Source organism: Jaculus jaculus, chromosome 2, assembly GCF_020740685.1.
Source record: "Jaculus jaculus isolate mJacJac1 chromosome 2, mJacJac1.mat.Y.cur, whole genome shotgun sequence".
Classification (NCBI taxonomy): domain Eukaryota; kingdom Metazoa; phylum Chordata; class Mammalia; order Rodentia; family Dipodidae; genus Jaculus; species Jaculus jaculus.
The window spans coordinates 8,414,831-8,441,575 of NC_059103.1; the positions used below are offsets into that span (position 1 = coordinate 8,414,831).

General features: G+C 42.9%; 1 protein-coding gene and 1 pseudogene across 4 annotated transcripts in view; both read left to right on the plus strand.

Moving 5' to 3' along the window:
- LOC123458581 overlaps positions 1–3,017 on the plus strand; it is an 83,717-nt pseudogene extending 80,700 nt beyond the window's left edge.
- The window catches only part of LOC101615569 (zinc finger protein 655), a 30,042-nt gene continuing 5,760 nt past the window's right edge, over positions 2,464–26,745 (plus strand). Inside the window, exons 1-5 of one of the 4 annotated variants that reach the window (XM_045142667.1) lie at positions 2,464–2,756; positions 3,871–4,027; positions 6,421–6,506; positions 6,875–7,001; positions 7,966–8,763. In XM_045142667.1, coding sequence (XP_044998602.1) covers positions 3,895–4,027; positions 6,421–6,506; positions 6,875–7,001; positions 7,966–8,162 — 543 coding nt within the window. In that variant the 5' untranslated portion in view covers positions 2,464–2,756; positions 3,871–3,894 and the 3' untranslated portion in view covers positions 8,163–8,763. Of the gene's footprint in view, positions 2,757–2,882; positions 2,974–3,042; positions 3,089–3,870; positions 4,028–6,420; positions 6,507–6,874; positions 7,002–7,965; positions 8,764–26,745 lie in introns of those variants that run through there. The other 3 variants (XM_012950620.2, XM_045142665.1, XM_045142666.1) reach the window with 3 other exon arrangements.

Here is a 26,745-nt window from a genome sequence, read left to right on the forward strand (position 1 = left end):
TAATTACAATGATTGTAATGGGGAGGTAATATGATTGAGAATGGAATTTCAAACGGGAAAGTGTGGGGGTGGGGAGGGAGGGAATTACCATGGGATATATTTTATAATCATGGAAAATGTTAATAAAAATTAAAAAAAAAAAAAAAAAAAGTGGAAAAAAAAAAAAATTACTATTTATTTATTTGCGGGGGGGGGGGCAGATGTAGAGAGAGGGAGGTAGGGAGGGAGAGAGAGAGAGAGGGGGAGGGAGGGAGAGAATGGGTGCACCAGGGCCTCTAGTCACTGCAAATGAACTGCAGATGCATGAGTCACCTTGTGCATTTGGCTTATGTGGGTTCTGGGGGATCAAACCTGGTTCTTTTGGCTTCGCAGACAAGCGACTTAATGACCAAGCCATTTCTCCAGCCTCCTTCTCCCCTTTTGTGTGTGTGTGTGTGTGTGTGTGTTTTGAGGTAGTGTCTCACTATAGCCCAGGCTGACCTGGAACTCACTCTGTAGTCCCAGGCTAGCCCTCAACTCACAGTGATCCTCCTACCTCAGCCTTCCCTGTGCTGGCGCACGTGTGCGCTCGCTCTCACGTGCGCTCGCGCTCTCTCTCTCTCTCTCTCTCCATATATATATACACATATATATACATATACATACATACATATATACATATATATATATATATATATATATATATATATATATATATCTCCACTGCAAATGGACTCCAGATGTATGTGCCACTTAGCACATGTGGCTATACATGGGAACTGGGAAATCAAACTTGGGTCCTTAGGTTTTGCAGGCAAGTGTCTTAACCGATGAGCCATGTCTACAGCCCAGTCCCTGCTTCTTCATTTATATAATTCATTCTTTCCATCAGGAGCATAACTTTCCCAATCTTTCTCTCCTCCAATTCAATTTGCTCAATGTTATGCCCAGTTCTCAGCACCCCCAGTGACCACCAAGGAGAACCAAACACGTAAGCAAGGGCAAGGAGCTTTATCTCTGGCTTAAGCTCGGTCTCTTGATTTCACCAATGCAGTGGATCCATACAAGAGCCCCGAGTAGTGGGAGGGAAGGGTTTTTATAGGGATTTGAACATAGAAGAAGGGGATGGCTACATGATTGGTTGATTTAAACAGTGTACTCTTCTGGTTGGCTTAGGATTTTGGCGGGCAAAATTGGCGGGCTGGTGCTAGGGGAATTGAACTTTTCTATGACTACAGGAATGTATGGCGTAATCAGTTTCCAGTAAGTGTTAAACCCACCCTTACTGGAAGATAAAAACTTACACCTTGCCGGGATACAGAAACTTAGGCCTACTGAGGACTCTGAAGCCTGTCATGGCGTCCATCTGGTTCTTGAGTCCTTCACTCAAAGCTTTGTGTCCAGCGTTTCCCAGGATCCTAGTAGATTTCAACTTCAAGATTTTCTGGTTCTCCCACCCTGGGAGCGTTACTTTTCACCCCGCCTGGGAACCCTTGTGCTAATTCTCCACTGGCCAAAGGTCGGTGTAGCCCTTTCAAAAAATATTTATATTTTAAAATGTTTTATTTATTGATTATTTGTTTGAGAGAGAGGCAAAGAGAGAAAGAGAGACAGATATATAGAGAGGAGAATGGGTACACCAGGGCCTCCAGCCACTGCAAACGAACTCCAGATGCATGCAACCCCTTGTACACCTGGCTTACATGGGGAATCAAACCTGAGTCCTTAGGCTTTGCAGGCAAGCACCTTAATCGGTAAGTCATCTCTCCATTTATTTGACAGAGAAAGAGGGAGAGAGAAAGAGAGAGAATGGGCGTGCCAGGGCCTCCAGTCACTGCAATCTCCAGACGCGTGTGCCCCCTTGTGCATCTGGCTGAAGTGGGTCCTGGAGAATCGAACCTGGGTCCTTTGGCGTTGCAGGCAAACGCCTTAGCCTCTAAGCCATCCCTACAGCCCTCAAAAAAAAAATATTTTTTTATTTGAGAGAAGAGTATGTAGGGCCTCTTGTCGCTGCAAACAAACTCCAGACAGATGTGTCACTTTGTGCATCTGGCTTTACGCGGGGGAGTCCCGCCATTCCTTTTTCACGCTGTGCCACCTGCCCACTTGGGCTGGTCACCTCCCTGCGGCAAGCCTCAAGGCTCTGCCAGCGTCAGGGGAGGGTCGGGAGGACTCTGGAACGTTTGCCATTGCCGGAGTGGGCAGAAGAGGCCGCTAGGTCAGCCGGTAGGGGGCGGTCGAGAGCAAAAGGCCTAGAAAACTGGCAAGCGAGAAAGCTTCCAAGGGCCCGTCTCGTGATCCCCGCCCGTCATCGAGTCCTCATCCGGGATCCTCGCCCGCAGTCCTCATCCGGGAACCTCGCGGGGGCCTTCACCATAAGAGTCCTCATCCGTCCTCGCCAGCGGCCTCTTCCGGCTCTTGCTCCCGCCGCCGGAAGTGACGTCAGAAGCCACGCCCCCCGCCGTCTAGAGCGGCCCCGGAAAGGCTGGCGGCGCTTCGCGAGCGAGTGCGCCCGTGACGGGCCGGTGTCCAGGCCCGCCTCTGCCCCCGGGCAAGGCTCCCCCCACACACACCCCGGACGCCGTTCGAGCGTCGCTGTGGAAGCTGCCGCTTGTTTTCGTCTCCCCCAGCAGCGGCGGCAGCGGAGGAGGCGCCCGGCCCGGGCCGACTGCCCTGGGCGTCCCCGCGGAGCGTGCGCCGAGTGCCGGCGCCAGGCCTTGTTTTCGCGTCGCTCCCTCGTCGCCCCGAAGCCCGGCGGGGCCGCCGAAGACCTCGCGGTTCGAACGCAGCGTCGCCGTGCTGGTGGGAGCGGGGTGTGCGCGGGTCGCCGCGCCCTCGGGGACGGTGCCTTCGCCTCCCAGGGAAGTGGCGCGGGGCCGCGGGGGCGAGGCGCTGCCGGACGGCGCGCGCGGTGCCCGGACGCTGTCACGTCCTTGGGGTTGAAGGACGCCGGCCAGACCCCGTGCAGCCGGTGCGACCCCAGCTTGCCGAAGGGTCTGTCTGCAAAGTGGAGTTTTACGGTTCCCCAAACCCATTGAGTAATTCAAAATGGGCTGACAGTTGTGACCACGTAATTCCTAAGGGGCCTGCTTCGGAGGAAAAACAATGAGTAATCATAACTGGCCTATTTCTCTGAGTAGAAACTTGGGCCTCCAGTGATTGTGAACTTCAGATATTTAAGTTTTTCTGCTGAAAGCTTGCTATTTATTTGTACTGTTGATTTTTTTTTCCTGTTCTGTTCCCCCCCCCCTTTTTTGAGACAGTGTAATGCAGCTTTGAGACTGGCCTTGAACTCGGGCCTGTATTGGAAGCTGGTCTTAAACTCCCGCCTCTACTTCCCAAGTGCCGAGGTTAGGGCTGGGGAGATGGCTCAGAGGTTGAAGGTGTTTGTTTGCAAAGCCTGCAGCCTGAGTAAGCCTGATGGGAATTAGTTTGAAGCAGCTGGAGACCCTGGCGTGCACACAAACACACACCATGAACAACAACAAAAATTTGGAATTACAGACTCATGACACCACACCGAATACTATTTTTTTCTTAAATACCACAAATCCACAAATTCGGATTTAGTGAAGACTGGATAATCCTGCATATTTAGGATTTGGATCTTAAGTTTTGAAATTGAATAATATCCATCTTTTTTTTTGGTGGGGGGTTGGGGAAGGTACTAGGGATTGAACCCATGGTCTTGTGCATGCTTAGCAAGTGCTGTACCATTGTACTATAATCCCAGAACCCATTTTTGTTTCTGTTTATTTGGGGTCATTAGTAATTTTTTTTTTTCTTTTGCCTGTTTCTACAGTACATAAGCTATCTCACTAAATCCTAAGAATGTGAAATGATGGGAAATTCTAACCTACTACAGTAATGTCTCCCGCTCTCCCTCTGCAGGGATGGTCATTGTCCTGAACAGGGATGGAGGAAGTGTCCCAGGAAGCAGCAGGATCACCAAGGGTCCAGTTTCAGTCTTTGGAGAGCCAATCTGAATGTCTTTCCGCAGACCATCAGTTTCTGCAGGACACCGAAATGGAGCAGGGCCTCACTGGGGGTAAGGAAGAGAGACAGCACCTCCATCCGTAGAGTAGGGGTGTCACAGGGCTCTTGGGCCTGATATGAGAGAAGCCAAGAACCCGAATAAGAAGACGGTTCCTAGACAGGGTGCTGAAAGGGAGGGACAGGTGTAGCTCAGTCCCTTCCTAGTCAGGGCCCCTTGGTTAACTGACCATGGCTCATCATTCTTGAATGAGCAGGTCGCTCTGCTTGGGCTGTTTGTCCTTTAGAGCGTTCTCACTTCACCCTAGCCATTCACTTCGTCCACAGTCATTCCTGAGGTCTGCTTTTGCTACGTCTCCCCATCCTTGCCTGCACCTTACCTCTTCCTAGACTCAGGACCTCTTCCCTCCTTCTGTTCCACTCCCTTAGTTTCTCTCTCCTTGGTAATGATTATGCTTTGCCACCTGCTGTGATGTTGCAGCTGCAATGTTTGTAACTAATCTAGTTTTGGTCATGAAGCAGCTGTTCCTTGATTAACCTGTGGACCATTTAGTCACATTTAATGTGGTTGGTAGGTTGAGCAGTCTCTTTTGAGGTAGGGTTTTGCTCTGTAGTCCTAGCTGGTCAAGTACTCACCAGGCTGGATTTGAATTTATGGTAGTCTTCCTGTCTCAGCCTCCCAACTGCTGGGATTACAGGCATATAAATTGCACCCAGCTTCTTCCTTTGTTTTATAAGTGTTGTCTGTTAGATTGCTCTGACCAGTTCTAATGTCTGAAGTAACTTGTGTACCAGCAGTGCAGAAGGAGTACCATGGTATGGAGGGTTTTGTGGGCAGTGTGGAAGGGGGGATAGAATTGTAAGGAAATGCGACGATTTTTGTTCCTGAGAGTCTTTACACATGGGTTGCAGAGACAGTGACCATTCGCCAGAAGGAGGCTTAATGGAGTTTATACAACTGTCTGGAAAGCCAGAAGTCTCCTAAATACTCCTTGCTTGGAGAAGTCACTTTGGTTTTATTTATTTATTTTTAAATTTTCTTTCTTTATTTATTTGCAACCAGAGCTCTCTAAGCACTGCAAATGAACTCCAGATGCATGTGCCTCTTGTGCATCTGGCTTACATGGGTCCTGAGGAATTGAACCTGGGTCCTTTGGCTTTGCAGGAAACACTTTAACCGCTAAGCCATTTCTCCAGCCTATTTATTTATTTATTTTTTATTAATGTAGGGTCTTGTTCTAGCCCTGGCTGTCCTGGAACTTTCTCTGTAGTTCCATGCTGGCCTCAAATTCACAGCAGTCCCTTACCTCCACCTCCCAAGTACCGGGATTAATAGGTGTGAGTCACCACACCTGCCTCACTTTAGTTTTTTGTTTTGTTTTTCTTTTTAAGGTAGGGTCTCACTCTAGCCCAGGCTGACCTGGAATTCACTGTGTAGTCTCAGGGTAGCCTCAAACTCATGGGGATCCTCCTACCTCTGCCTCCCAAGTGCTGGGATTAAAGGTGTGTGCCACCAATCCCCGGCCTGTTTTTTTTTTTTTTTTTTTTTTTTAATGTGAGAGAGATGGGAGGAGTGAGAGAGAAAATTGGCATGCCAGGGCCACTATATTAAAACTCCAGATGCCCACCTTGTGCACATGTATGATCTTGCACAGGTATGTCACTTTGTGTCTGGCTTACGTGGGATCTGAAAAGTTGAACATGGGTCTTTAGGCTTTGCAGGCAAGCCATCGCTCCAGACTCTGTTATGTGTTTGTTATTTGTTTATTTATTTTGGTTTTCAAGGTAGGGTCTCACTGTAGCTCAGGCTGACCTGGAATTCACTATGTAGTCTCAAGGTTGCCTTTAGCTCACAGTGATCCTCCTACTTTTGCTTCCCGAGTGCTAAGATTAAAGGCATGTGCCATCACACCCAGCTTGTTATGTGTTTTTTGAGACCAAGTTTCACTCTGTAGTTCAGGATAGTTTGGAACTGCTACATTTTTTTTTTCCCCTCGAGGTAGGGTCACTCACTCTCCAGCCCAGGCTGACTTTGAACTCACTCTGTAGTTCTAGGCTGGCCTTGGACTCATGGCACTCCTTCTACCTCAGCCTTCCAAGTACTGGAATTAAAGGCATGCACCACCATGCCCAGCTTTGCTACACATTTTATGCTTTGCTTTGCTCGCAGGTATAGTGTTTGCCCTTTATAAGGGGAATGTCATGTCATGAGGATAAAGTGAAAATTTCCTAATAAAACTACATGACAGGCCTAAACATGTGTAAGTAGGAACAAGTACTGAGAAGGAGCAGACACACCCAGCACCTATCATGTTTATTGGTTTTACTGGAATATTGGTGTGTAAGAAGGTCCTGTTCATATCCCTGGGCTGGAGGAGTGAGCCTTTTCTGAAAAGGGAGCCCTGGGGAAGGGCTGCTCTCACTCTTGGCTCCTTTCTCCTCCCTCAGCTTCACCTTTTCCCCAGGTGCCTGCTCTTCCCCCCCAGGGAAGCCCAGGAAACCAGGCAGCTGCACTCCTGACAGCCAGGTACCAGGTGAGCTGAGGGACCCTCTGCTTTCTCTCAGGGACTCTTGTTGCCAGTTGATTATGGCCTCTCCTTCATCCCGTCTGTTAAACCTTGCCTGGAAGTTTTTTCAGTAGCAGCTTGGGAATGGATCCTCTTCAGAGACTGGATTTGACACAAAGCATTTTCCATCTCCCCAAGGCCACTTGATCCCTGATACTGTGAAGGGCACCTATTAGATGTTGAAAGGCTGTGGGATTTATTCCCTAGGTTCTAATCTGTTCTCCCTCCTCCCCAATATAAATATATACTGGATACCCTTCTCTGTCATCATCATTCTCTGGTTATGGTGCTACAGTGGCCTTCTTCCCCAGAGCAGCCAGGATGTATTATTTCAGGAGTTTGTGACATTCGAGGATGTGGCTGTGCATCTTTCTCGAGAGGAATGGGGATGCCTGGACCCTGTTCAGAGGGATCTCTACAGAGAAGTGATGTTAGAAAATTATGGAAACGTGGTCTCCTTGGGTAAGGACCATCTTTCTACTACTTAACTTACTTGGATTTCTTTACTTCCTTGTTTCTGAGTAGGTGTGAGGTCTGTCAGGTTTCAGGTCTAGGACCTCAGCATCCTCTTACCTTCAAGGTCATCTCCTTGGGAGGGAAAACTTAAAGTTCCTTTGGGGTATCAGGAGGAGACATTCTACTTCCAGGCCCTGGTTTATGTTTCCTGTTTTTGTGGCCATTGGTTCCCTGATAGCAAAGAAACTTGGTTGCGTGGCCAGATTTTCATTTTTCTTTCCTTTTTTTTTTTAAATAAGAGAGATGGGTATCTTCCCAACCCCAGCTACCCCAGCTAGAGCTCTGCTCTCTGATACTTCAGTGTTCTGAATCTGAGTTTCCCATTAAACAAACTCCTTTTTACAAAGTTAGGCTAAAAATCCCTCTTGTTAAGTAATCTCACCTTTTAAGAGTCCCAGATTCGTCTTCAAACTTGTAGATTTGAGAGACTTGGTTTAAAGGTATGACTCACTGTGAGTGCATTTTAGTGAGTCAAAGGTGGTTATCCCAAGTACTTATACCCCAGGCAGAAAGTTCAGATAGTTGTTCTGCACCAAGGTTGGGTCAATTCTTAAACCATGTCTCTTGTCATTTTGAGTGGTACAGTAGGTAGCTGGATTAGGCAGTCTTTAGTGCTGTTGAATATGATCAGTGTGCATTGGGGGAGGGGCTGTTGGCATCTCCCTTGAAGTGATCTTTAGTCTTTTTTGTTTTACTGGTTTTGGGCCCATTTTTGCACTTTTTGTGCATGTCCGTATGTACTTACACTTCTGTGCCTCCTCTTACTTTTTTGTGTATGGCACTTAGAACATTTTTTAATTTCCTTGATGATATGTTGGATTCAGGAAGTCTTCTTACCTGTGGGGAGGCAGTCTGCCCATTGGGAAGGTTGTTAGTACGTTTTCCATTCCTGGCTCTTTGATCTTTATAGGCATACTTCTCCGTCTTCCCACCACCCGGATTCATTGTGTGAATTCCTGCCCAGCCCTGAGTCATACCCAGGCAAGTGCTTTCTCTGGAGAAACACTTGCAGTCCTTACAGCAGGAATCTCCAAGAGATGGCCCAAGTATCGGCTTTCCATCGCTAGTGCTCGTCCCTGCTCGGAAACTCCTTTTCCACGATTGTAAGATATTAAACTTGGTTAATGGAATAGATGTTCCTTGGGATGCCGCCACTGTGTAAAACTGCAGCTCTCCAAATAACCTTTGTTAAAGTTCTAACACGAGGGGCCTATGAAGCCTAGCTTAAAATAAGCATTTTTGCACCCATTCATAAATCACACTGATTGATGGTCAGTTATTTGTGTTCTGAGAATCCACAGTTAAACCTGTCTCTTTAGTTCTGGTCTTTTCATGATATTTTAGAGCAGCGAACACATTCTGTGTGCTTTCCTTTTCAGTAGTGAGCACGACCACCCCTTTGTGCTGCCTTACTCTCCTGGGACCCATGCACTTCCTCACGTCTGACATGGTTCTCTTCCTTCAAGGTCTTGCCTTCCTGTCCTTGACTCTTTATGTGTCATACAAACTGATGCGTTTATATCACCTTTCCTGATTAAGTGCTTCTTGGCACTTGATGTAGGGAAGTGGAAGGGCAAAAAAGTTAAATCTTTTTATTGCAAACCATCAAAATGGATGTACATTTTAAAACTTTGTAAACTGTAAAGTGATATATATTATTGTAAACTACTGTTAATCTAACTAATAATTACAGAATTTCCAACAGTTACCTTGTGTACTTTTTGTAGTAAAGAAATTTCATAGCAGTTTGATGAGTCTATTGCACAACATGCTATGAGACAGAACTTGATCTCATTTTCTCTACACACACATTTCAGACACACAGTACAAGAAACCCTTAAACTCAACTTGCCTTTGTGACCAAGTCATCAGTATCTCCTTAGCAATTATTTTTATAGTTCTTTGAGGTAATTTTCATATTTGTGGGTTCAGCACCTGAAATTTTAGGTTATATATGTTTATTAGTTTTACTTCCTTTTGGAGTTATAAGGATTCCCCCTTCCCCAAGGTAGAGACTCACTGTAGCCAAGGCCAACCTGAAACTCCCTCTATAGCCACAGTCTGGCCTTGAACTCATGGTGATCCCCCTCCCTCAGCACCTAACTGCTGGGACTAAAAGTGTGGGACACTATGCCTGGCTATAAAGACTTTTTATTTTTTTTAATATATTTTTAATGTGTTCTCAACCAGAGAGAGAGGAGTGAAAAAAGAGACAGAGAATGACAGAAGGAATGGGCATGTCAGTGCATCTGGCTTTTTGTGGGTACTGGGAATTGAACCAGGCCATCAGGCTTTGCAAGCAAGTGCCATTAACTGCTGATCCATCTCTCCAGACCCCAGCTTTTATAAGGACTTTTTTTGTTGTTGTTTGTTTTTTTGTTTTTCAAGGTAGAGTCACACACTAGCCCAGGCTGAACTGGAATTCACTATGTAGTCTCAGGGTGGCCTCGAACTCACAGTGATCCTCCTACCTCTGCCTCCTGAGTGCTGGGATTAAAGGTGTGCGCCACCACACCCGGTGCTTTCTTTATTTTAGTTTTCTTTATTTGAGACAGACAGAAAGAGACAGATATATAGAGAGAATGGGTGCACCAGCGCCTTTAGCCATTGCAAATAAATTCCACACTCATGTGCCACCATGTGCATCTGGGTCCTGGGAAATCAAATCTGGGTTCTCAGACTTAGCAGACAAATATGTCTTCATCACTAAGCCATCTCTCTAGCTCAGTCTTGCTTTCTTGTTAACATCTTTCTTCCATGGCCATGGAGCTGAACTGTATTTGTCATAGAATTTTTTTTTTAATTTAGGTTTTTCGAGGTAGGGTCTCAAACTCTAGCCCAGGCTGACCTGGAATTCACTATGTAGTTACTGTCAGGGTGGCCGTGAATTTACGGTGATCCTCCTATCTCTGCCTCCTGAGTGTGGGATTGAAGGTATCTGCCACCACACCCAACTGTCAGAATTTAAAACTCTGTTCCTTGGTTGTTTCTATTACTATACCCACTTTACTCAGCTGAGTAAAGAAGTAGGTATAGTAATAAATTTTCATTGACAAAAAGAATCATATTCTTTTGACACTGAATAACTGGCTTGAGAATTGCCAAGAGAACTTACTATGAGTTAGTGCTGGAAACAGGTCTAGAAAGGCCGTGGATTGTATTTCACATGGGCCGTGAAGGCCCTATAAGTGTTCAAGGAATTACCAGAATTCTAGTTGATGATAAATGGTTCAGTAAATACATGAGTCAGGTGCTTGGGAGTGCTTCACTTTGCCATTGCCTTTTAAGTTTGATGTAATGAAGGACAACAATGATTATGCACAGAATGTTTTCTACCATATTGGCTATTTGCTGTTTATATTAGGTGCTAAACATGTATCTCATCTAGTCCATACCATAACCTGACAGTGAACAGAAATAATATCCTCTGGAATTCTACGTAAGGAAATTGAGGCTCAGAGAAGTTAGTAGTCTTTGCAGTGTCACTAGTGGACGTGGGGACTTAGTTCTGTCTCTGAAGCCTATGCTTTTTTAGTGTTTTTGTGCTTTTAAGACAGTAGGTCTAACCGTTTATGGCATTTAACTTTGTGTGTGTGTGTGGTATGTGCTGATGTGGCATCCTGGGGGCTCTCCTGCAGTGGCATGAGGAGAACATCAAGTGTACCTCCATCACACACCTTCCTCATTTACCTGATGATGGAGTCTTACTGATTTTGGAGCTTGCCATTTGTTTTTTGGCTTTTTGAGGTAGGGGCTCACTCTAGCTCAGGCTGACTTGGAATTTACTATTTATTCTCAGGGTGGCCTCAAACTCACAGTGATCCTCATACCTCTGTGCCACCATGTGTGGCTTATTTTTTTTGGGGTGGTACTGCCATTCATGAGCCCTAATGATTCTCCTGACTCTACTTCCCACAAGGCTGGGGTTACAAGTATGTATGGTCATGCTCAGCTGTTTATGTGGGTTTTAGAGATTCAAACTCTGGCTGTATCTGTGACCCTTACTGATATTATTTGGGAGGTAGGGTCTCACTCTAGTCCAGGCTGGCCTGGAATTCACTATGTAGTTTCAGGGTGGCCTTGAACTCATGGCGATCCTCCTACCTCTGCCTTCTGAGTGCTGGGATTAAAGGTGTTTGCCACCTTGCCCAGCTCCCTTACAAATAAATAAATAAATGTGTGTGTGTGTGTGTGTGTGTGTGTGTATGTATATATGTATGTGTGTGTGTATATATATATATACATATATATATATGTATGTATGTATGTATGTATGTATGTATGTATATTATTTGCAAGCAGATAGAGAAGAGAGACATATAGACTGGGTATACCAGGGCCTCCAGCTACTGTAGACAGACTCCAGATGCATGTGCCACTTTGTGCATCCGGCTTTATGTGGGTACTGGTGAGTTGAACTCTGGTCATTAGTCTCTGCAGGCAAGTGCCTTAACCACTGTGCCATCTCTCCAGCCCATATTTTCTTTTTCTTTCATTCATTCTTTTTTTTTTTTTTTAAAGACAGGGAGGGCCTCACTCAAGCCTGAGTTGACCAGGAACTCACTATATAGCCCAGGCTGGCTTCAAATTCACAGTGATTCTTCTACCTCAACCTTTCCAGTGGGTGAAGTAAGCCATCACACCTGGCTGGGTTGTCTACCTTGATCACAAGAATAATTCAAAATGGCCATGATAAATTGGACAGGCAGGTTAGTTTGTAGTTTGGGGGTCAGAATGGACATGCATTCAAAAAATAAAATTAGGGACTGGGGTGATGACTATGTGGTTAAAAGTACCTGCTTGCAAAGCCTGCCAGCCTGGGTTCAGTTCCCCAGTACCCAGGTAAAGCCAGTTGCACAAAGTGGTGTATGTGTCTGGAGTTTGTTTGCAGGGCAAGAGGCCCAAGCTCACCCAATCTCTTTGTTTACAAATAAAAAATACTTTTAAAAATTAAGCCAGGTGTGGTGGCACATGCCTTTCATCCCAGCACTTGGAAGGCAGAGTTTGGAGGATCTCTGAACTTGAGGCTAGCATGGGACTAGAGTAAGTTCCAGATCACCTGGGCAAGAGTGAGACCCTACCTCAAAACAACAACAACAAAGTATAATTATTCAGAGATACATTCCAGTATACCAGATACCTTTTTGTGGCAAACACTTTATTCATTGAGCCATCTCTTCAGCCTCTCTCCAGATCCCTTTATAAAATACTATTACCCGGTATGGTAACACATGCCTATAATCCCAGAACTCAGGAGGCAGAGGTAGGATCACCATGAATTTGAGACCACCTTGAAACTACATAGTGAATTTCAGGTCTGCCTGGGCTAGAATGAGACCCTACCTTGGACAAAAGAAAAAAATTAATATGTATTTGCAAAAAAAGGGAGAATGAGAATAGGTGTACCAGGGTTTCTAGCCACTGCAAATGAACTGCATGTGCTACTTTGTGCATCTGGCTTTACCTGGGTTCTAGAGAATCAAACCCCAGCTTTCAAGCTTTGCAAGCAAGCACCTTTTACTGTTGAGCCATCTTTCTAGCACCTATGCCAGATACCTTTTTTTTTTTTAAATTTATTTTTATTTATTTGAGAGAGAGAGATACAGAAATAGGCAGGGGAGAGCGCGTGCGAGAGAGAATGGGCATGTCAGGGCCTCCAGCCACTGAAAATGAACTCCAGATACGTGCACCCCCTTGTGCACCTGGCTTACGTGGGTCCTGGGGAATTGAACCAGGATTCTTTGGCTTTGTAGGCAAGTGCCTTAACTGCTAAGCCCTCTCTCCAGCGCCCAATGCCAGATATCTTTTTAGCAGAATACAATTGCTGAAGAAAGATGTTACTTGCATATTAAGGACCCAGATGAAAAGCTTGAAGCTTTCAGATGGCTAAAATCTTAGTACAGCTCTAGTAAAAGTAACACACAAATGAAAATGAGGTAAAATCTAAATGTTATTTGTTTTGTTTTCTTCAAGGTAGAGTAAAACTCTACCTTGAAAATTACAGGCTGACCTGTAATTCACTATGTAGTCTCAGGGTGGCCTTGAATTCATGGTGATCCATCTACCTCTGCCTCCTGAGTGCTGGGATTAAAGGTGTATGTGCCACCTTGCCTGGCTATCTACCTTTTCTTTTCTCATTTGTTTATTTAATAATTAATTTGAGAGAGAAAGAGAATGGGCACGTCAAGGCCTCCAGTGGCTGTAAATGAACTCCAGATGCATTGGTCACCTTGTGCATCTGGTTTATATGGGTCCTGGGGATTCAAACTGAGGTCCTCTTCAGGCACGTGCCTTAACCGCTAAGCTATCTTTCCAGCCCCCATTTTCTTTTTGAGGCAGTGTCTCACTCTAGCCCATGCAGGCTTGCAGCTGACTCTGTAGCCCCTGTGTGTCCTCAAACTCATAGTAACCCTGTCCCAGTCTCCTGAGTACTGGGACTAAAGGCTTATATGTTACTTTTAAAGACCAGATCTAACTAGAAAACTACTAATATATAAATAAAAAAGGTTTGAATAAAAATTAAGTAGTTTCTTTTTTTATTTGCGAGTGTGAGTGCCATTTTGTGTGTGTGTGTGTAGGTCAGAGGACAACTTTGAGGTTGACCCTCACCTGTGTACCCCATCTGTGTTTTTTTGGGGGGGGTTCAAGATATGGTCTTGCTCCTGCCCAGGATGGCCTGGAATTCACTATGTAGGTTTCAGGGTCTCCTCAAACGCGTCATATCCTCCTACCTCTGCCTCCTGAGTGCTGGGATTAAAGGTGTATGCCACCTTGCCTGGCTGTCTACCTCACCTGAAGTAAGGTTTCTTTTTTTTTTTTTCTTGTTTTTGGTTTTTCGAGGTAGGGTCTCACTCTAGCCCAGGCTGACCTGGAATTCTCTCTGTAGTCTCAAAGTGGCCTTGAACTCACACACACTGTAGTCTCAGGGTAGCCTTAAACTCACAACAACCTCCTACATCTGCCTCCAAGTGTAGGTATTAATGGTGTGAGCTACCATGCCCAGCTCTTTTTTTTTTTTTTAAGAAGTTAAATTATATTTATTGAGGGATGTACAGGGCCAAAGAAAAGCACCCACATAGCTAAGAGCTCCCATGTGGAGGGCCTGGGAAAAAAGCCTGGAAAGAAAAAAGTTCAGGAGTTCCTGCCATGTGGGGAGCTGGAAGGGGTAAGGGATCCCATGTAGAGAGGAAGGGTTGGGGGGCCCTGGGTCTAGGCCTCGGACAAGCCAGCCAAGAAAAAGTACACCCATAGCCAGAAGGTCCCAAGTGGTCAGAGAGCCTGTGCTCCCCTTGCCAAGGTATTTTCAGCTTTATGGTGGTGAGCTGTCGTCCAGCTCAGGTGAACCAGACGGACAGCTAGTTGGTTAGGTCTAGGGGCTGTCTCAGGAAGAGGCTAACTAACCCTGGCACCAAGTTCTGGGGGCTCAATTTGACCAACCACCATGTTTAAATCTGATGAAAGACCTCCCTCCCAGGAGGGGTCTGGTGTGGAAAAACAGATCTAGGGAACTCGGCAAGAGATAAAATGTCATATAATGTTTGATTTCTAGCAAGTGCAAACTTTCTTGCCTTTTTTTTCTTTTTTTTACCCTCGGGTCCAGTCACCCTAACTGTACCCCCCTGTCATGAGAAGATACTCTAACTAGTATTTGAGGACAGGGGATGATGATGTCAGTTCTTGAACTATGACTGGCTGAACCAGGGGGTTGGGGTGTAGAAATATGCAGAGAATCTCTCCTAGAGAGGGAAACTATTCTAAAGGACCCTGAAGTGTATTGAGGCTGAAGTAAGGTTTCTTGTTGCAGATTCTTGTTATGCTGCTCTTTGCTGTGCTCACCATGAACATCTAGAAAATTCTCTTGTCTTCACCTCCCGTCAATGTGCTGGGATTACAGATCACCATACCTACCTTCCAGCTTTTTTATTTTTATTTTTTTAACAACTTCCATGATTGTAACTATCGCATGGTAATGCCCTCCCTCTCCCCATTTTCCCCTTTGAAACTCCATTCTCCATTATATCCCTCCCCCTCTCAATCAGTTTCTCTTTTATTTTGGTGTCATGATCTTTTCCTCCTCTTATGATGGTCTTGTGTAGGTAGTGTCAGGCACTGTGAGGTCATGTATATCTAAGCCATTTTGTGTCTGGAGGAGCACGTTGTAAGGAGTCCTACCCTCCCTTTGGCTCTTATATTCTTTCTGCCACCTCTTCCGCAATAGACCCTGAGCCTTGAAAGGTGGATAGAGATATTGTAGTGCTGAGCACTCCTGTCACTTCTTTCCAGCACCATGATGCCTTCTAAGTCATCCCAAGATCACTGCCATCTGAAAAGAGAAGATTTTGTATCCAAAGTGAGAGTAGCATTAATATAAGAGTATGAATATTGAGAGAAGTGCTTACTGGGCAGTTTGGTAAGCATAGTATTTACATTTAGCCAGACAGCAGCAGACGTTACACCCCTAGGGCTCATGACTACTCCCGTTTTAAGTTTTCACCATCAGGGATGTATTTCCTCCCATGAAGCGGGCCTCCAGTCCAATTAGAGGGCAGTTGGTTTCCAACATGACAGATGTGCCACTATAGCACTCGTTGGCGCATTTGGCCTGGCTGGCCAAATATAAGGCTTGCAGTGTCCACTGTTAGTATCTTCACTGGCGTTTTCTCTCCCATTGAGCTGCATGTAGAATGGCTTCTTTCAGCTTTGTCAGCTGGTCTACATGGAGGAGGTGATCAGCTCAGTTCCTGCAGGATTTCTCAGTGGCCTTACAGCCCAAGTATGTGGAGTCTTCAGCAATAGGGTCTAATTCCTGGTGGGAAACCAAGGGCTTTGGCATTGCCCTAAAATGTTTTGGGGCCATCAGGGACCTCATCAGGTATCCCATCCCTGGCACTGAAAATTTTCTAGCAACATTCTTTGGCTCCTGAGTGTTCCATGCCCAAAAAAGTAGGTTTCCATATGATTTATTTATATCCTCTTAAATTTTGATTAGCTCTCCCTCCACCTTTCCTTTACTCAGTCTCTTCCTCTGACCTCACTTGGGCCTTTTCACCCCCATTAATCTATTCTTTTACTTAACATATTTACAATACATTCCTATTAAGTACCCCTTCCTTTCTCTTCCCTTTATATCTCTTCTAGCTTACTGGCCTTTGCTACTGAGTTTTCTTCCTACTCACACAGAAGTCCAATCATCTATAGCTAGGATCCACATTTGAGAGAGAACATGGGACACTTGGCTTTCTAGGCCTAGGTTACCTCTCTTAGTATAATCCTTTCTAGATCTATCCATTTTCCTGAAAATTTCATTTTTCTTTACCACTGAGTAGAACTCCATTGTATAAATATGCCACATCTTCATTATCCACTCATCAGTTGCAGCATATCTAGGCTGGTTTCATTTCCCAGCTATTGTGAATTTAGTAGCAATAAACATGGTTGAGCAAGTATCTCTAAGGTAATGAGATGAGTCCTTAGGATATATGCCTAGGAGCGCTATAGCTGGGTCATATGATAGATCTATTTTTAGCTGTTTCAGGAACCTCCACACTGATTTTCACAATGGCTAGACCAGATTGCATTTCCACCAACAGTGTAGAAGGGTTCCTCTTTTTCCACATCCTCACCGGCATTTATGGTCATTAGTTTTCATGATGGTAGCCAGTCTGACAGCAGTGAGATGGAATCTCAATGTAGTTTTAGTCTGCATTTCCCTGATGACTAGGGATGTAGAACATATTCTTTAGATGCTTATATGTCATCCGTATTTCCTTGGAGAAATCTCAATTTAGTTCCATAGCCCATTTTTTAAATGGCTTGTTTGATCACTTATTAATTTTTTTGAGTTTTCTGTATTTCCTAGATATTCTCTATCAGATGTATAACTGGCAAAGATTTTTTTCCATTCTGTAGGTTGCCTCTTCGCTTTATTCACAGTGTCCTTTGCCGTACAAAATCCTTGTAATTTCATGAGGTCCCAGCAGTTAATATGTGGGTTATTGCCTGAGCAATTGGGGTTATATTCAGAAAGTCTTTGCCAAGACCAGTGTGTTGAAGGGTTTCCCCTACTTTTTCCTGTAGCAGTTTCATAGTATAGTTTCAGGTCTGATGGTAAGGTCTTTGGTCCATTTGGACTTAATTCTTGTGCATGGAGACAGAAGAATCTTTTCATCCTTCTACAGATACATATCCAGTTTTCCCAGCACCATTTGCTGAAGCTGCTGTCCTTTCTCCAATGAGTATTTTTGACATTTTTGTTGAATATCAGGTGCCTATAGCTACCTGGACTTATATCTCGGTCCTCTGTTCTGTTCCACTGGTCTGTATGTCTGCTTTTGTGCCAGTACCATGCTGGTTTTGTTACTATGGCTCTGTAGTGTAGGTTAAAATCAGGTATGGTGATTCCACCAGCCTTATTTCTTCTTGCTCCGTATTATTTTAGATATTTGAGGTTTTTTTGTGATTCCAAATGAATTTTTGGATTGTTTTTTCTATTTCCATGAAGAATATCATTGGAATTTTGATGTGGATTGCATTAAATGTGTAGATTGCTTTTGTTAAGATTGCCGTTTTCACAATATTGATTCTTCTGATCCAAGAACGAGGGTTGTTTTTCCATTTCCTAGTCTCTTCTGTAATTTCTCGCTTGAGTGTTTTAAAGTTTTTATTGTAGAGATTCTTCACTTCCTTGGTTAGGTTTGTTCCAAGGTACTTTTATTTATTTATTTTTTGATGCAATTGTGAATGGGAGTGATTCTCTGATTTCATCCTCTGTATGTTTGTTGTTAGCATATAGGAATGCTACTGATTTCTCTGTAATATGGCTGTAGGTATTTATCAGCTCTAACAGTTTGCTGGTAGAGTCATTAGGGTCCTTTATTATAGAATTATGTCATCTATAAATACTGATAACTTGATATCTTCCTGTCTAATTTGTATCCCTTTTATATGTGTCTCTTGCCTTATTGCCATGGCTAAGACTTCCAGTACTATATTAAGTAAAAGTGGGGACAGTGGGCACCCTTATCTTGTTCCTAATGTTAGTAGAAAAGCTTCAAAATTTTCCCCATTTAGGGAAAAAATTCTAATGTCCCTAGCCACAAGGGTCCAGTTCCATGCAAACAGTGGGAACTTAAATTTTGAAAATAATTTTTGGGGAAAGGGAAGATTGGCTTTCTGTTGAATTGGCAAGTGTTCCAGTGGAGCTGTTTTTGTTGGGATGTGTTAAATTGTATGTATATGGACCAGAGTCCTTGCTGAGTTTACAAGGAAAAGATGATTGGGAAAAATCTTGATTTTTGTTGTTGTTGTTAATTTATCTCAATAAAAGCCCACTGGAACTCTAAAAAAAAAAAAAAAAAAATTCCCCATTTAGTAATATGTTGGCTGTAGGCTTGTCATAAATAGCCTTTATTGTATTGCATTGTGGAAAAGCTTCAAAATTTTCCCCATTTAGTAATATGTTGGTTGTAGGCTTGTCATAAATATCCTTTATTATATTGAGTTGTGGAAAAGCTTCAAAATTTCCCCCATTTAGTAATATGTTGGCTGTAGGCTTGTCATAAGTAGCCTTTATTATATTGAGTTATTCTTCTATTCCTAGTCTCTGTAGAACTTTTATCATGAAGTTTTGTTGGATTTTGTCAAACACTTTCTCTGCATCTAATGAGAATGATCATGTGATTTTTGTCTGCAGTCCTTTTATATAATGTATTACATTTATCGATTTGTATTATCGTATGTTTAACCATCCTGCATCTCTGGGATAAAGCCTACTTGGTTGGGATGAATGATCTTTCTGATATTCATGTATTCTGTTTGCCAGTATTTTATTGAGCATTTTTGCATCTATGTTCATGAGGGAGATTGGTCTGTAGTTTTCTTTTTTTTGTTCTATCTTTGCCTGGTTTTGGTATCAGGGTGATGCTGACTTTGTAGAAGGAGCTTGGTAGGATTCCTGCTTTTTCTATTTTAAGGAAAAACTTTAGAAACAATGGTGTTAGTTCTTCCCTGAAGGTCTGGTAAAATTCAGCAGTGAATCCATCTGGGCCTGAACATTTATTAGTTAGGAGATTTTTGATAACTGCTTGGATCTCCGTTCTTGCTATAGGTCTATTTAACTGATTAATTTCATCTTGATTTAATTTAGGTAGGTCATGGAAATCATCCATTTCTTTCAGATTTTCATACTTAGTGGAGTATATGTTTTTATAGTATGTCCCTATGATTTTTTTAATTTCTCTGGTATCTGTGGTAATGTTGCCTTTTCATCTCTCATTTTGTTAATTTGTATCTCTTCTCTCTTTCTTTTGGTCAGATTTGCTAAGGGTTTATCAATCTTGTTTATCCTTTCAAAGAACCAACTCTTTGTTTCATTGACTCTTTGGCACTTAAAGCTATGAATTTTCCTGTTAGGACTGCCTTCACTGTGTCTCAGAGATTTTGGTATGTTGTGTTCTCATTATTGTTTGACTCTATGAATTTTTTAAATTTCATTCTTGATTTCTTCATTGACCCATTCATCATTTTGTAGTGTATTGTTTAGTTTCCATGATTTTACGTATGCTCTATATCTTTTCTTGCTATTGACTTGTAGTTTGATTCCATTGTGGTCAGATAGAATGCAAGGAATTATTTCAATTTTCTATATTTGTTAAGGTTTGCTTTGTGTCCTAATATATGGTCTATTTTAGAGAATGTTCCATGTGCTGTCAAAAAGAATTTATATTCTGCAGCATTTGAATGAAATATCCTGTATGTATCTGTTAGGTCCATTTCTTCTATGAGCTCCTTTAATCCAGATGCCTCTCTGTTTATTTTTTGCCAGGATGACCTATCAATTGATGATAGTGGGGTGTTAAAGTCACCTACTATAACTGTGTTTGGTGTTATCTGTGACCTTAGTTCTAGTAGTGTTTGTTTAAAGAAGTTGGAAGCCCCCATGTTAGGTGCATATATGTTTAGGATTGTAATGTCCTATTGGAGTGTACTTTAACCAATATAGTTACCTTCCTGATCTTTTCTAACTAATGTTGAACTGAAGTCTACCTTGTCAGATACTAGGATAGCAACCCCTGCTTGTTTTCTAGGCCCATTTGCTTGAAGTACTGTTTTCCAACCTTTCACCCTAAGATAGTTTCCATCCTTTGTAGAAAGGTGAGTTTCTTGGAGGCAACAAATTGAAGGATCCTGCTGTTTAACCCAGTTTGCAAACCTATGTCTTTTGGTTGGGGCATTGAGGCTATTGGTATTACAAGATATTATTGAAAGGTGTGTATTTATTCTTGCCTTTTTTTTTCTTTTTATAGTACCTGTGGCTTTTACCTTTGTTCTCTTATATTAACTAGTTTTTGAGTATTGTTTTTTTTTTTTTTAAATATTTATTTATTTATTTGAGAGCGACAGACACAGAGAGGAAGACAGATAGAGGGAGAGAGAGAGAATGGGCGCGCCAGGGTTTCCAGCCTCTGCAAACGAACTCCAGACGCGTGCGCCCCCTTGTGCATCTGGCTAACGTGGGACCTGGGGAACCGAGCCTCGAACCGGGGTCCTTTAGGCTTCACAGGCAAGCGCTTAACCGCTAAGCCATCTCTCCAGCCCTGTTTTTTTTTTTTTTAATTCCAGGTTCCTTATATGTGTGCCCTTCTTTCTTTTTACCATGGAGGATTCTTTCAAGTATTTTCTATAGAGCTGGTTTTGTCTTCAAATATTAATTTAGCCTGTTTTTGTTGTGGAATGTCCTTATTTCTCTATTTGCATAGATAGCTTTGCAGGATAAAGTAATCTTCATTGATAGTTATTATCTTTCAGAACTTGGAATACATCATTCCAATCCCTTCTGGCTTTTAAAATTTGTGTTGAGTAATCGGCTGTGATCCTGATGGGCTTTCCTTATAAGTAACTTGATTTTTCTCTCAAACTGCTTTCAATATTTCTTCTTTGGTTTGTATGTTTGGTAGTTTAATTACATGTCGAGGAGAGGTTCTTTTCAGGTTTTGTCTGGTTGATGTTCTAAAGGATTCCTATATCTGCATTGGCACTTTTTCCCCAATTTGGGGGAAGTTTTCCTCTATGACTTTGTTGAAATCATCAACTATGCCTTTGGATTGAAATTCTTCTCCTACTATACCCTGAGTTCTTATGTTTGATCATTTTTTTGTTTGTTTGTTTGTTTGTTTTTTCTGAGGTAGGGTCTCACTCTAGCCCAGGCTGACCTGGAATTGACTATGGAGACTCAGGGTGGCCTCAAACTCACGACAGTCCTCCTACCTCTGCCTCCCAAGTGCTGAGATTAAAGGCGTGTGCCACCACACCTGGCCTTATGTTTGATCTTTTCATAGTGTCCCAAATATTTTGAAATTCCCATTCATACTTTCCTATTTGTGTCTTTCTTCATTGGACTGTATTAGATCTGCCACCTGGTCTTCTAGCTTAGATATTCTGTCCTCTCCTACATCCATTCTACTCGTGAGATTTTGTACAGAGTGTTTTATTTCATTAACTGAGTTCTTCATTGCTAGTAATTCTGGCTGGTTTTTCTTTATTATTTCTATTTCCTTATTTATACCTTATATTGACCTCTTAATTTCATTAAATTGGTTTTCTGTGTCATCTTTGATTCCTTTGATTTCCTTTTCATTCATTTGATTTCTTCTTTGACTTCTTTGAACATATTTATAATCATTCTTTTGAAATCTTTCTCAGGCATTTCCCCTAACTCGTTCTTACTGGAGGTCATTTCTGGTGCATTAATACTTTTTGGTGGATTTATATTGTCTTGATTTTTGATGTTTCTTTTGTCATAATGTATATATTTTTGCATCTTGGATTGATTTAATGCTTGGATTTTCTAGTTAGCTGCAGTATTAATAGATGTATCAATCAACCTGATGTTATATATCTTCAGGGTAGGAGCTTAATGTTCTAGGTGTGGCTCTCAAGACTCTCAGGGTATCTATAAAAGTGACCCTAGGTGTTGGGTTGAATGGAACAAAATATAGGCAGATTCTAAAATTTAACTAAACAATGTATACATTCAGTGAAAAAAGCACAGAGCATTTATGTAAAAGTAGCTATTATGACACAACCAGATCCTCTATCAACAAGGAGGTTTAGCTTTCTGGTCTGTTTTTAGTTCCAAGTCAGCTTGTGACCAAGTGATACTCTTCCCTAATGAACAACAAAAGAGGAGATAAAGCCACTATAAATCAAGAAGCAACAAATAACAAGCCCAAGATACAGCCCATTTAAAAATGGCCAATCCAGCCATCCATCAGATTTAACATATAATTTATCCTGATATGGAAGGTGCAATTAGCACTTCTGGTTCAGGCCTAAGTACCAGGTTTGTTTGGCGGGTACTGATGTGGTGTAATCCCAGTTACCTTTTGGGATGATTTTGGTCTCAGTTATGCTGTGCTCCTGCTTTGGTCCCTCTTTGGTGCACTGTGGGATGAAGTAGGCTGGCTGGGTCATTGGATCACTGCTCTGGTCTCTGGTACTGGGTGCTGTGATCTTCCTTCCCCTGGTCTCTGCTGCTTGCTGGCAGATCCTCTATCAACTTGGGCTGGTAGTGGGGGAAGGGAGGCTGTGGATGGTGACTCTAGTTCTCCCAGTGGTCAATGTTGTCCTCTACCTCATGACCTGCCCCTCTGTTGTTCACTGCCATCCTCTGTTCACTTTTCTTGAGTTTGGAAGAACTCCACTGTGAGCGGAAAATCCCCTCACCTGGCTTTTCCTATGGCTCAAGCTGAGCCTTGCAGCTATGGCTCTGTGGACCTGGTGCCGCTGCTGCTGGAGCCGCTTTGCCTGCCTGTGGGGCCTCTGAATTCTCTAAATCCTCCTACTTCTCTGCTGCCATTGGTAATTTCTTATACACCTCAGTTTTTAGTAGAAGAGTGTATTTTGCTGGTTTTTCTTTTTCTTTTTTTTCTTTTTCTTTTTTTTGCTTTTTCTCCCCTAGGCTGCTTTGGCTTGTTTCCTACACCGACATCTTAACTGGAAGTCCTGAAACTACCTACACAAAACCATCATAATAGGAGGAAAAGATCATGACATCAAAATAAAAGAGACTGATTGAGAGAGGGGGAGGGGATATGATGGAGAATGGAATTTTAAAGGGGAAAGTGGGGGAAGGGAGAGCATTAGTATGGGATATTTTTTCTAATCATGGAAGTTGCAGGGCCTCCATCCACTGCAAACAAATGCCAGACATGTGTATCCCCTTGTGCATCTGGCTAACGTGGGTCTTGGGGAATCGAATCTTAGTCCTTTGGCTTTGCAGGCAAGTGCCTTAACCACTGAGCAATCCCTCCAGCCCAAAAGTGTGTTATTTTCTTGAGTTACGGGGTGTATTTTATTGTGCCTAATAACTACAGGTTTATTTGAATTTTAATCTGTTGCCAAGTAAAAACTTAAAGTTGCAGTTGTAATCAGTGAAGCTTACTCACTTAAAGCAATGGTGCTTTTGGCCTCCCTGTGTCTCAAGAAGGTAGTGATTACTTTATGTCTGCTTCTCTGCATGCCTGCATTGGTGCACTTCTGAGAGCAGATGTATAGGTTAGACTGACTAGATGGGGACTAGGTTTTGTGTTAAATTGTGGAAAAGGCATTCAGGTCAATGGCAAGAAAACCTACCATTAATGTTTTCTGAAAGGCAATGTGATAGATTGGCAAGACTGGACTGTTGAATAAAATTTGGGTTTAAACAGATTGTATAGTGTCCATTTGTCTTCAGTAAAATATGAAAACTTGTGTGTGCTTTTCTGAGCTATGTCAAAGATGAAGGTTTCTTTTTTTCCTTTTTTAAAATTTTTTATTTATTTGTAAGAGATTGAGAAAGAGACAGATACAGAGAGCATGGGAACACCAGGGCCTCTAGCTGCTGCAGACGGAACTCGGGGTGCATGCGCCACCTTATGCATCAGGCTTTTTGTGGGTACTGGGGAATCAAATCTGGGTTCTTTAGCTTTGTAGGCAAGCGTCTTAACAGCTAAACTATCTAGCCCCAAGGTCCTAGGTTTCTCTTACGTAAAGATTTTGGAGAGCACAGCAAGTGACAGAACATATAAATGTGATTTTCTAATGGAAATGAACCTTTTCAAATTATTACTATTATTATCGTTATTATTTGTGGTATTTTTCTTTTCAAATTTTTTAAAAAAATTTTTATTTATTTATTTATTTGAGAGCGACAGACACAGAGAGAAAGACAGATAGAGGGAGAGAGAGAGAATGGGCACGCCAGGGCTTCCAGCCTCTGCAAACAAACTCCAGACACGTGCGCCCTCTTGTGCATCTGGCTAACATGGGACCTGGGGAATCGAGCCTCGAACCAGGGTCCTTAGGCTTCACAGGCAAGCGCTTAACCGCTAAGCCATCTCTCCAGCCCTCTTTTCAAAATTTTTTAACAACTTCCATGATTATAAAAAATATCCCATACTAATGCTCTCCCTTCCCCCACTTTCCATTTTAAAATTCCATTCTCCATCATATCCCCTCCCCCTCTCTCAATCAGTATCTTTTATTTTGATGTCATGATCTTTTCCTCCTATTATGATGGTTTTGTGTAGGTAGTTTCAGGCACTGTGAGGTCTTGGATATCCAGGCCATTTTATGTCCGGCGGGGGCGGGGAGCACATTGTAAGGAGTCCTACCCTCCCTTTGGCTCTTCCATTCTTATATCTTCACTGGTGATTTCTCTCTCCCATTGAGCTGCATGCAGTGTGGCTTTTTCCAGCTTGAGGTTGGGTCTCACTCTAGCCCAGCTGACCTGGAATTCATTATGTAGTCTCAGGTTGACCTCAAACTCACAAACATCCTCCTGCTTTTACTTCCCAAGTGCTGGGATTAAAGGTGTACATCACCACACCTGGCTGAAATTATTTTTTGTTGTACATTTGTATTTGTAACACTAAATAACTAAAATTTGTTATTACTGAGAAACATTTAAGAAAATATCTCAAAGCTAAAAGTTGTAAGTCATGTAGTTAGAATTCTTTGTTTAATATTTGGTCCTTCATGTAACCTTATTTAAAAATTACAATGATGGGCTGGAGAGATGGCTTAGTGGTTAAGCGCTTGCCTGTGAAGCCTAAGGACCGCGGTTCGAGGCTCAATTCTCCAGGACCCACGTTAGCCAGATGCACAAGGGGGCTCACGCATCTGGAGTTCGTTTGCAGTGGCTGGAAGCCCTGGCACACCCATTCTCTCTCTCTCTCACTCTCCCTCTCCCTCTCTCTCTTTCTCTCCCTCCCCCCTCCCTCCCTCCTTCCCTCTTTCTGTCTCTGTCACTCTCAAATAAATAAATAAAAATGAACAAAAAAAATTCGGGCTGGAGAGATGGCTTAGCGGTTAAGTGCTCGCCTGTGAAGCCTATGGACCTCGGTTCGAGGCTCAGTTCCCCAGGTCCCACGTTAGCCAGATGCACAAGGGGGCGCACGCGTCTGGAGTTCGTTTGCAGTGGCTGGAAGCCCTGGCGCACCCATTCTCTCTCTCTCCCTCTATCTGTCTTTCTCTCTGTGTCTGTTGCTCTCAAATAAATAAATAAATAAATAAATACTTTAAAAAAAAGTATATTTAAAAAAAAAATTTTAAAAAAAATTACAATGATGATTCTTTTGCCATGCTGAGGATCCAGCCCCAGAACCATGTGCACGGAAGGCTTTCTCCTGCTGTTACCTTGCCAGCCTGCCCAGCACAACTATTTCATTGACATGGTGGACTTAAGTAAATTCCTAGTAGAGAATTGACTATGTAAACCTCAACTGGAACTCAGTAGTCAGTGGCATCTATGTATCTGCTCTGCTCTTACTCATAATCTTTCCCTGGGGACTCAAGGCAGCACTGTTGGTTTACCCTATTTTCCTGGCTAACTGTTCTTGCTCTAAAATTGGGTAGTTGTTAATATATTGACATTTGAGCATAAAGCTTGTACTCTGTAAGTAGGTGTTTAGTTTATTAGTCAAATGAAGTGCCGTATACAAAAGGCATGGTTCTTGTTATCAAAGGTTATTTCTTGGGTGGGGGTTGTGGTGATGCCTGAAACCAGTTTTTTAAAAATTTTTATTTTTTTAATTTATTTTTTATTGATAGCTTCCATAAGTGCAGACAATATCCTATGGTAATTCCCTCCTCCTCCTTACTCTTTGAAACTCTTCTCTCCATCATATTTCCTCCCCCTTTCAATGAGGCTGTCTTTTATTTTGATGTCATGATCTTTTCCCTCTACTATGAGGGTCTTGTGTAGGTTTGTGTTAGGTACTGTGAGGTCATGGATATCCAGGCCATTATGTGTCTAGAGGAGCGCTTTGTAAGGAGTTATACTTTTCACATTCTTTCCACCACTTCTTCCACAGTGGACCCTGAACCTTGGAAGATATGAGAGATATTTGCACTCCTTTCTCACTTCTTCTCAGCACCACAGTGCCTTCTGAGCCATCCCAAGTTCAGTTCACTGCCATCTGGAAAGAGAAGCTTCTGTAACCAAAAGTGAGAGTAGCATTAATAATATGTGTATGGGGCTGGAGAGATGGCTTAGCGGTTAAGCGCTTGCCTGTGAAGCCTAAGGACCCCGGTTCAAGGCTCGGTTCTCCAGGTCCCACGTTAGCCAGATGCACAAGGGGGCGCACGCGTCTGGAGTTCGTTTGCAGAGGCTGGAAGCCCTGGCGCGCCCATTCTCTCTCTTTCCCTCTAT